This window comes from Podarcis erhardii (genome assembly GCF_964252035.2).
Source record: "Podarcis erhardii genome assembly, chromosome: 13".
Lineage (NCBI taxonomy): Eukaryota > Metazoa > Chordata > Lepidosauria > Squamata > Lacertidae > Podarcis > Podarcis erhardii.
This window is the reverse complement of record NC_138502.1, coordinates 4,902,563-4,913,374: the sequence shown is the minus strand read 5'-3', so window position 1 is coordinate 4,913,374 and position 10,812 is coordinate 4,902,563. Positions and strand designations below refer to the sequence as shown.

At 49.6% G+C, this 10,812-nt stretch overlaps 1 protein-coding gene across 1 annotated transcript in view; it reads right to left on the bottom strand.

Moving 5' to 3' along the window:
* Positions 1-321: 321 nt before the first annotated feature.
* The window catches only part of LOC309326830 (myosin-6), a 52,098-nt gene continuing 41,607 nt past the window's right edge, over positions 322-10,812 (bottom strand). The window contains exons 30-39 of the mRNA XM_081835866.1: positions 10,181-10,364; positions 9,904-10,069; positions 9,656-9,780; positions 7,941-8,249; positions 7,091-7,294; positions 6,051-6,176; positions 5,379-5,654; positions 3,366-3,461; positions 1,760-1,894; positions 322-453 (exon numbers count right to left, since the gene is read on the bottom strand). Coding sequence (XP_081691992.1) covers positions 433-453; positions 1,760-1,894; positions 3,366-3,461; positions 5,379-5,654; positions 6,051-6,176; positions 7,091-7,294; positions 7,941-8,249; positions 9,656-9,780; positions 9,904-10,069; positions 10,181-10,364 — 1,642 coding nt within the window. The 3' untranslated portion in view covers positions 322-432. The remainder of the gene's footprint in view (positions 454-1,759; positions 1,895-3,365; positions 3,462-5,378; positions 5,655-6,050; positions 6,177-7,090; positions 7,295-7,940; positions 8,250-9,655; positions 9,781-9,903; positions 10,070-10,180; positions 10,365-10,812) is intronic.

The following is a 10,812-nucleotide window of genomic DNA, read 5'->3' as shown; positions in this document are numbered from 1 at the left end:
AACTTCAAGCTATCACAGTTGTTTGGAAAACCAATTTCCACATTAATAGAATAATGAAAGTCTTCTTTCAACAGCAACATAAGAAGCAGAGAGAGAGAGAGAGAGAGGCAGCTTTGTGTTAAGAGTTGTCCTCTTTTTCCCCCCCGGGAAGATTCTTGTGCTTTTTCAATATCTCCATGGCAGGCAGGCATTCAACAGGTGATGTTAAAAATCTATTCATGTTTAATTTCTGCCTGTTGCCAGGCTGTCAGTGGCACAGCGCAGCAACCCTATTCTCTCTGTTCAGCTGAGCAGCACATGATGAGGACGGCAATGTCAGGATTAAATTTGCTGTTCAACTTTATTAATTGGATTATATTAATGCTACATCTTATTCAGTGAAAGGGGCTGGAGATAAAGCCTTTCGGTTCAACCGAGAACCTGAAAACCTCCTCACTCTTCATCATGAAGTTTCTGGAAGAGAGAAGCATAGAAGGAAAGGATGAAGGGGGGGAAATTAAAAGGAGGAGAGTATGATGAGCACAGAAATAAAACAAGGGAGACTGAAGCAGGATGCAACATTTAAAAGGGTAGGAGATGTGCTCTGAAATCACCTTTGCTGCCATGAAAACGTGCATATGTATTCATGCCCTAGGGAAAAACCTCCTAAACAATTCTGGAACTTTTCGTTGTACTGGAGAAAAGCTAGCTTTAAGCAGGGGGGTCTATTGGCTCATGCCAATGCCGTCACCAACATACCAAAAACTACCTCCCAACATTTTGGAACAGCTCTCCAAAATGTTAACATTTTTGACTCGGAGAAGACCCGTTGAAATGAATTACCATGACTATTAATTTCAGTGGATCTACTCTGAGTAAAAGTTACTTTACCTTTGTGAATTTTGGGAGGGAGGGATAGGGGTGAATGTGCAGGGGGTGGCACATAAGTGAAAAAACGCAGCCTGATTCACTGGAATGGAAAGGAGACGCCAAAGGCTTGTTCACACAATATGCTGAACCCAGGGACAAGCTGCCTCAACACATGCACAAGTGTTTGTGTGAAAGGGCATACACTCGTTGATTTGTGCAGCGCAGTGAGCGGTGGAGGTTAGAGCATCAGACTAACCCCTGGAAGATGAGGGTTTGAAATCCCCGCTTGGCCATGAATCTCACTGGGTGACTTTGGGTCAGTCTCTGCCCCTCAGCCTAACCTACCTCACAGGGCTGTTGTTCGAGATTAAATGAGGGGGAAGAAGAAGAAGAAGAAGAAGAAGAAGAAGAAGAGGAGGAGGAGGAGTTTGGATTTGATATCCCGCTTTATCACTAACCTAGGGAGTCTCAAAGCGGCTAACATTCTCCTTTCCCTTCCTCCCCCACAACAAACACTCTGTGAGGTGAGTGGGGCTGAGAGACTTCAAAGAAGTGTGACTAGCCAAAGTCACCCAGCAGCTGCAAGTGGAAGAGTGGAGACGCGAACCCGGTTCCCCAGATTACGAGTTCACCGCTCTTAACCACTACACCACACTGGCTCTCCCACACTGGGGAGAAGAGCTGCATAGACCACCTTTAGCTACAAGGCAGGGTATAAGGCAATTAATAACGAAATGGTAATAATTTGTGTACACAGACTGTACATGCATTGCACGTCACGTGCACAACTCAGTTGTTTGCGTACACAGATTGCGGCCTGGCTGAATGTAATGTGTGAACAGGACAAAGGGCAAGTTGGGGGTCTCTCCCCAGAGCCCACCTGCCCCCCTCAGCTGGCCACGACACTCACCTTCCCACCCACATCGCGGGTCTTGGCCTTCAGCTTGTTGACTTGGGACTCGGCGATGTCCGCCCGCTCCTCGGCCTCATCCAACTCGTGCTGAACCTTCCGGAATTTGGCCAGGTTGCTGTTGGCCTGCTCCTCCTGTGGGTGGGGCGGGGGGGGGTAGAGGGGAAGAGAAGGTGGGAAAGCTCAGAAAAGGGCAGGCAAAATGATCCAGACTTCTCGATGAGCGAAGGTTGCAGTGGTTTTGGGAAGGCAGCATGAGGGCTGGGTGTCAGCTGTGCCAAAAAAGGCTTCGAGGGCCACATGCGGCCCTCGGGCCACACCTTGGAGAAAGCACACTGGGAAGAGCTGACATAGAAGTTTATGAAATTTTGCCTGGCAAAGGATAAAGGGTAGGCAGTGATGGCCCCCTGCTTTGATGGGTTTGAAAGAGGATTAGGCAAATTCAAGGAGGGGAGGGCAATAAAGTCATAGGCAGTAATGCTTCTGAGTGCCAGTTGCGGATCCAGTAGGATCCAGCAGGATCTCCTTATGTTCTTAAGGACACCACAGTGGGTGGTGTTCATCAGACCTGTGTGACCCACTGCAAGCATTGGGGAGGAGAACGGAAGGTATTTACTGATCCACTTGTAAGAGAGACGGAACTGGGGAAAAAGCACGTGGTTACTGTATTTTTCGCTCTATAAGACGCACCTAGTTTTTAGAGGGGGGAAAGCAAGAAAAAAAAAATTCTGCGCAGAGCATGTAAGCGGCTCTTGCTTTTCTTGCTTTAAACCCTTCCGTCCCTCCTCCCGCTTTGCTGAGAAGCCAGCAGAGCAAGAGCGATAGCTGCGCAGCGCCTCTTCTTCTGCTGGCTTCCCAGCAAAGCGGGATGAGACGAAAGGGAGCCCTCACAAGGGAGCGCTGAGCAGAGCCTGGGAGCGGCTCTTGCTGGCTTTTCCGGGAGGTGTGGGAAGGGACAGAGGGCAGCCTGTCAGTTCCTTCTCCCACCTTGCGGAAAAGCCCCCAAGAACCGCACACACGCTCCGCACGGCTCTTAAAAGGGAGCGCTGAGCAGTGCCTCCCGCCTGCATTCGCTCCGTAAGACACACACACATTTCCCCTTACTTTTTAGGAGGGAAAAAAGTGTGTCTTATGGAGCGAAAAATACGGTAATTCACCAGACTGTCTGAGATTTCAGCCAAGGGTTTCCAGATTAACCGTGTGCGTCGTTTACCTCCGCCGAAATACCGCAACCTGCATCATTTCATCACCTTCCACCCAACCTGACCTGTAGAACTTGATCATGAAAAGCCAGCTAAGATCTTGCAAAGTTTGTTCAGAAGACTTCAAACACTAGTTGCTCAGGTTCAGGGAAGTTTTATCCTGCAAGGAGCTCACGCACCATAAGGCCGGCTGCTTATACAGTCTAGCAAACTGTATCTTGCAAAGCATCAGGCAACCTTAGTTCAATCTAAGCATCCTGGCAGCTCAGGTTTGGCAAAGCTTTTCTTGATTTGCCAAGGAGTAGGCGCTGTGGAAGGTGCTGTAATTTGACCTAGTGGCTATTATGCAGCCATTGTTTTTGACAAGGCTGGCCGATAACTGTGGAGAGAAGCTTGCAACTCACAGCTTCCTCTGCCTGTCTCTTGTAGGCTTTGACCTTCAGCTGCAACTTGTCCACCAGATCTTGGAGCCTCAGCAAGTTCTTCTTGTCCTCCTCAGTCTGCAGATGAGGAGAAATGGGAAGGAAAATGGGGGAGAAACCGTCACTTGGCATCCACAACTGTTTCTCCATAAATTGGTTCGCTTGCAACACCAAACCGTGGTTTAAACAAACACCATCTGACAAACCATAGTTTGCAAGTACCCACCAAACTAGGATCCGAAATCAAATTTTGAAGCTGGTTTGCAAACCGCACTTTGGGCAGGCTGTGTTATGGTATTACATCTGAGTTTACAAAATGAGTTTTGGAATAGTGCTCCTCCTGCCCTTGGAGGTCACTATTTTGGATAGGGTAAGGGGATTCTCAGAGAAAAAAGAAACTGCACAAACAGTCATTTTGCCTGTAAACCTAGAACGCAGGTTTGGAGTGTAAATGATGGCATAAATCACAGTTTGGAGTTACAGCTGAACCAACCCTATGTGTAACTTTCTATAGGTAAAATCAGTGCTTTTTTTCTTCTAAAAAATGTTTACTCTCATTTTGACTGAAGAAAATCACCATTTTATAGTTCAAATCGAGAAAAATAAATACAGTAAATGAACAAAAGTACGAAGATTTACAAAATGTTTAGGGATATGCATCCCCCTGCATCTCCCCCCAGAAAAAAACACTGGGTAAAATCATCTTTGGTGTGCATACATATGCAGCGAACCTCCAGCCTGACTCAGATGGGCTTGCACTTTGCAAAGTCTCCTGATCAGAATTTCCCTTGACTTTCCAAACTATGGAAATCAGTTAATTTAGGAATTTTAAAACAATCAAAACTGCAAGATGGGATCAAATGTCACCAGTGAATACTTTGTGTTATGGTTCTAGCATTCATCCACTAGCCTTAAGATTTGCTTTCTTTTAAAAGTATCCATGGGATTTTAAAAAAAGAAACAACAGCAGTGGGGGTTTTTTTAAAATAAAGAAATTTGTCCAAATGTTGAATTTCTGCAAAACTTCATTTGTATACTGCTTTCTGTTTACAATGAAAACACCAAAGCAGTTCATGTAGTCCTAAAACCACAACAAAAGTATTAGGTAATAAAGCAATGGCGAGATGTGAATTTATATTGTCTCTAACAATGTAAACAGATAAATGAAACCTGGCTACAGCCAGCCTGCTGATCCTCTACCACAAGGGGGAGGATCCAGATGTGGCCCCCAGAACTCTCTATCTGACCCTTAGACTCTTCCTTAGCTACATCCCTCCCCAAGCCACACCCCTTGAGGGCTTTGGCCAGGCTGAGATGTCTCCTTGATCTCTAATAATGCTTCTTGTTTTCCTGGAGGAAGAGAGGGCACAGAGATGTATGTGTAGAAACCTCTGACTTTTGCAATGTAACCTCTAGTGCAGGGGTAGGCAACCTAAGGCCTTGGGCCGGATGCAGCCCAATCACCTTCTCTGGGAATCAGCGTGTTTTTACATGAGTAGAATGTGTCCTTTTATTTAAAATGCATCTCTGGGTTATTTGTGGGGCCTGCCTGGTGTTTTTACATGAGTAGAATGTATCCTTTTATTTAAAATGCATCTCTGGGTTATTTGTGGGGCACAGGAATTCGTTCATATTTTCTTTCAAAATATAGTCCGGCCCACCACATGGTCTGAGGGACGGTGGACCGGCCCACGGCTGAACAAGGTTGCTGACCCCTGATCTAGTGCAAAAGGTGAGAGTTCCGGACGCTGCCCCTAGCCCTGCCCACCCCTGGCAGGTGACCCCCTGAAAAGAAGTTCCTTATAATGAAATGCAGCCCTCCAGCTGAGAAAGGGTCCCAATTCTGCTCTACGACTCTCCTGTGTATTTTCCACGCTGGTCTCTTCTATGCTCAGAGAAGATACAATGCACCTTGATTGCCATATACTTGGTTTTGCTGCATAGCCTCGCAGCTTCCCCAGCTCATCCGGCTGGATGCCACCTGAGCCCCCGCACCTGGTAGGTGAGCTCCTTGATGCGCCTCTCGCACTTGCGCATGCCCTTGACGGTCTCGCCGTTGCGCTTCTGCTCCATCTCCAGCTCGTTCTCCAGCTCCCGCACTCGGGCCTCCAGCTTCTGCAGCTGCTTCTTGCCCCCCTTCAGGGCCAGCTGCTCAGCCTCGTCCAGCCGCAGCTGCAGGTCCTTGATGGTCTGCTCCATGTTCTTCTTCATCCTCTCCAGGTGAGCGCTGGTGTCCTGCTCCTTCTTCAGCTCCTCCGCCATCATGGCCGCCTGGAGGAAGCAGAGAGAATGCAGAGAATTACCTCAGTCTGGCAAACCCAATGTAGGCCTTAAAAATCCTGAGGGGAGGAGGTGATGGGGACAGGAGCCCATACTCCTCTCTTAAACAGGCACTGCTACACCAAACCCCTGACCCTTCAGCCTTCAGGTGTTGGCGGTCCTTTGCTGAGACAACATCATCTTTCATGGCTCAGCCAACAGGGCCCACTGGGAGCTGTCTATGGCCCTGAACCTAACTGGGCTTGTGCAAATCCCAGCAGAACAAGATAGACGGCTAAAGGGTCAATACTTGCGAGGACAGGCAATTAGTGAAAGGGAAGGGGCAGAACCAAGCTTTAGGGTCGCTGGTTGTGGACCCCACCTTTCCATGATCTGATTTGTACTCACATCCGTGATGGCCTTCTTGGCCTTCTCCTCAGCGTTCCTGCACTCCTGAATGGCCTCCTCCACCTCCGACTGAAGCTGGGACAGGTCAGTCTCCATCTTCTTCTTCTGGTTGATGAGGCTGGTGTTCTGAGGGGAGATGGGCGAGTCAGAATGAGAGAAGGTGGAGTAGCGTCATGGAACGTATTAGGCCAAATGTCCACCTGGTCCATCATTCTGTTCTCACAGCGGCCGACCAGATGCCCATTATAAGAAGCCAGCAAGCAGGGTGTTAGCTCAACGTACTGGTGATTCCTAGAAATGGGCAGATTCAGAGGCACACCGCCTCCAACAGTGGCTAGTAGTCATTCCTGGTCAATTCAACTCAGATCCCATGACTTGGGTATGTGAAATTGGGAGTCAGGAGTGGGTAGCACAGCTGCCCCTCTGTGGCTTCATCAGTCCCTCAAACCAACTGGAAGGTGATCTGGGTGGAGTGGAAGGGAAGAGGCAATGACAAGGAAGACATAGAGGAGCAAACACAGCTGGAGGATTAAGTGTCAGCTGGCTGAGCTTCAGTAGCAGGCCGCAAGCTAGAGGAAGATGAGGATGAAGGGGCAGGAGGAGATGCTATCACTGGAAGATGGCTAAATTGAGGGGTGAAAGATGGAGGCAATGAAGGAGATGAGAAGATTGAGAGGAGAGAGAGTGACAGGCAGGAATGGAGTTGGCCAGCGGAAGGGTGAGAGAAGGACTGGGGCAGGAAACCCCAATGGGGAGTCAAAGAAGAGGACATGGAAGAGTGGGGATAGGCAGGGACTCTACACTCCAGAAAACCTCAGGTATTGTCTCGGTTCAGGCAGAGGAATTCTGTAGTCCAGAACATGAACCAAGGACAGAATCTCACAATGACAAGAGCACCCAAGTTCACAAGACCGTGGGACTCGCCTGGTCTTTGAAAGTAGCAGCACCCTGTCGTTCTGCAAAGGGAAGGTATCAGCCCCCTCAAATTAGTGTTTGTTTGTTTGTTTTTACATATGAAATCAGAGCCATCCCCTCTTCACCTGGGAGTGGAGGAGCTGGACCCGCTCGCTGGCCTCGATCAACTCCTGCTCGGCGAGTTTCCGGCCGCGCTCCGTTTGCTCCACCACGCTGCGTAGCTCTTCGAGCTCGGCCTGCAGCAGGGAGTTCCGCCTCTCTACTATGGCAATGTTCTCCTTCAGGTCTTCGTTGGCTCGCAGGGCGTCATCCAGTTGGATCTGGTTGTCCTGGGCAACCACACACACACACACACACACACACATTTATATTGTTTCAAGCTGTAAGTACAATTACAATTTCCGAGCACAATTCAAAGCGTTGGTGCTAACCTTTAAAGCCCTAAACAGCCTCGGTCCAGTATACCTAAAGGAGCATCTCCACCCCCATCGTCCAGCCCGGACACTGAAGTCCAGTGCCAAGGGCCTTCTGGCGGTTCCCTCATTGCGAGAAGCCAAGTTACAGGGAACCAGGCAGAGGGCCTTCTCAGTAGTGGCGCCCACCCCGTGGAACACCCTTCCTTCAGATGTGAAGGAAATAAGCAGCTATCCTATCTTTAAAAGACATCTGAAGGCAGCCCTGTTTAGGGAAGTTTTTATTATTTAATGCTGTACTGTTTTCAACACTTGATTGGGAGCCGCCCAGAGTGGCTGGGGAAACTCAGCCAGATGGGCGGGGTATTATTATTATTATTATTATTATTATTATTATTATTATTATTAAAGTAAGCCTCTTTCTTCCCATGGCAGGTATAAGCCTCCTCATAAATACCTCCCTGCACCCTGCCCTTTTGTGTGGGGCTGTGTGGACCTCCCCTCCCAGCCCCTCAGGCTGTGGTCCACTGAGGCGGGGGACAAAGGCCTTGAGCCTCATTACCTTGAGGTGGGTGTGGGCAATCTTGAGGTGCTTCTGGGCCTCAGCTGCCACCCGGTTGGCTTGGCTGAGCTGGATCTCCATCTCGTTGAGGTCGCCCTCCATCTTCTTCTTGACCCTCAGCGCCTCGTTGCGGCTGCGGGTCTCGGCGTCGAGGGAGGCCTGGAGCGAGTCCACCATCCTCAAGTGGTTGCGCTTGGCCTGCTCCATCTCCTCGTCCTTCTCGGCCAGCTTGCGCTCGATGTCGGCCTTGATCTGGTTGAACTCCAGCTGGGCCCGCAGGATCTTGCCTTCCTCGTGCTCCAGAGAGGCCTGGAAGTTCAGGAAATGATGGTGTAGAGTGAGAGGACAAATGGATGAGGGAAGAAGAGGAAGGAGAATAGAGGAGACAAGACTGGAGGTTTGATGGTGTCAAGATCCAGCTTCTTCCTCAACTCAAACTCTATCAGATAGGGCAGCTGTGTTCTGGTGGGCCTGGTCTCTATCATGTCAACAATTACACAGTTGTTTCTATTTGGGGCCTGTTCTCCAGAATTGCTCATTATTTTTATGGGAAAGTCCTCAAGACAATGTTGATGTCAAGTCATTGCTTCCAGTATTTTCATCTTGGGTTCCCCCTGATCTGATTTGTGCCAATGAAATGCAATTGAAACGCCAGCCTGCCCAGTACAGAGGGGCAAAGCAATGTTGAAACTTTTAAGGACTACTGTGCCTTTAATTAAACACTTCCTGTTTGTAAGTTCTGCTCATTTTATGGTTTCTTTTGGGATGTGGCTAAAGATAAGTGATGAATTGCTCCTTTTTGGCTTCTGTTCCCTACTTTGGGGTGCTAGTGGGCCTACAAATGCTGTTTATACAGACATAAAAAAAAAAAATATCCACATAAGTATACTGGCAATTATAGTTCTCACACCCCACATGAGGAGCAGAGGTTGCCGAAATAAGGGGCAATTCATCACTTATCCCACAGTCAGGATGTACAGAATGGGGGGGGGGGAATGGACAGAACCAGAATGGAGGAAGAGTTTAATTAATGTTGCAGGGCCAGTGTGGTGTAGTGGTTAAGAGAGGTAGTCTCGTAATCTGGTGAACCAGGTTCGCTTCCCCGCTCCTCCACATGCAGCTGCTGGGTCACCTTGGGCCAGTCACACTTCTCTGAAGTCTCTCAGCCCCACTCACCTCACAGAGTGTTTTTTTGTGGGGGAGGAAGGGAAAGGAGAATGTGAGCTGCTTTGAGACTCCTACCGGTAGTGATAAAGCGGGATATCAAATCCAAACTCTTCTTCTTCTTCTTCTTGCAGGGGACCTTTGTGTTGTGAGAGTTTTTTGTAAACATTATGGATGATTGTGGTTCTTAGCTCTTAGTAGGAAATGTTAGGAAAAGCTTATTTGGCCCCCAGAGGTCCAGACATCAAGTGGTGCCTCTTGCGGTCAAACAACAATGATAAATTAAATAACTGGTTGTTTGCTTTCCTTTCATGGTGCCCCAAACTGCCCCCTCTTAGCCTGCCTCATGGTGGAGCAGACCGTTGGGCTAGGAAGAATTTTTTAACTGCCAGGGTTCCTTGTGTGGGAAAACTGTGGTGATCAAAATGATTTAAAATAGGGGAGGGGGACGGAAGTGAAGAGGAGGTGCAGAGAAAAGAAGCAGAAGCACAGATAGGAGGACAAGGAGGGGCAAAGGTTGGTGTTTAAGGGAGAACGGCGTCTGGTATCACCTCAGCCTCTTCCAGAGCTGCCTGCAACTCCATCTTCTCGGCCTCCAGCTGCTTCCGGACCTTCTCTAGTTCGTGCATGCTCTTGCCCCCCTCGCCCAACTGCTCAGTGAGATCGGAAATCTCCTCTGTGGGGAGAGAGGAGGAAGCGGGAGACTTGGCTCAGACCGGAGAGAAGGATAAGCTCAAGTGAGGGATAGGCTGTGAAGCAGCAAGGCTTTGCCAAAGGCCTCGTCCTCACCCTAACTCACCCTGTAAGTTCTTGTTCTCTCTCCTCAAGGTCTCCAGGTGCTCCAGGGACTCCTCGTAGGCGTTCTTCAGCTTGAAGAGCTCGGTGCTGAGCGCCCGGGACTCCTTCTGCGAGGCCTCCAGCTCTGCCTGGGTCTCCTCGTATTTCTGCTTCCACTCCGAGAGGATCTGAGGGGATGGAGGGGAAAGAGGGCAAACAACAACAAAAACTCTAACTTGAGCTGGAGGACGTGACGCTTGTTTCACTCTGAATTGCGCCCATTTCCCTTTCTCACTCACTTTGTCGAAGTTCCTCTGCTTCTTGTCCAGGGCAGCTGCGGCCGCGTTTGAGCGCTCCACGTCCACCATCAGGTCTTCGATCTCGTTCTGCAGGCGGTGCTTGGTCTTCTCCAGGGAGGAGCACTTGGCGTTCACGGCCTCCACTGCCTCCTCGGCGTCCTGCAGGCGCTGCGCCAGCTTCTTCCTGACGTGCAAGTTTGGGGGTGAGGGGGGAAGTGAATCAATTATTACCACAGGAGGGGCTGGCTTGCTTCCTCAGTCTACGGATGAGGGAGAGGAGGAACAGCAGAGAGAAAATGGGCCTCCACAATGACCACGCCAGGGCGCTCCAAGAAGTCGTCTCAATGGTCTTACCTCAGGGGTGGGGGACCTTTCTTTTCCCAGTCCGGGGGCCACATTCCCTTGTGGCCAACCTTCCGAGGGCCGAATGCCAATGATTCGGGACAGAGGCAAAAGCAGACGGGCCAATGGCTTCGATTCTTACCTTTGTACTGTAGGCTGCACTCCAGCCATACAGAAGTCAGAGGGTTTTATACACACTGAGAGAGAGGAGGAACAGAGGCTGCTGGGGGGCACATGAGGGTCCCCCACCCCTGCTCAACCTGGGACAGTAGCCATCATAGGGGGGCAGA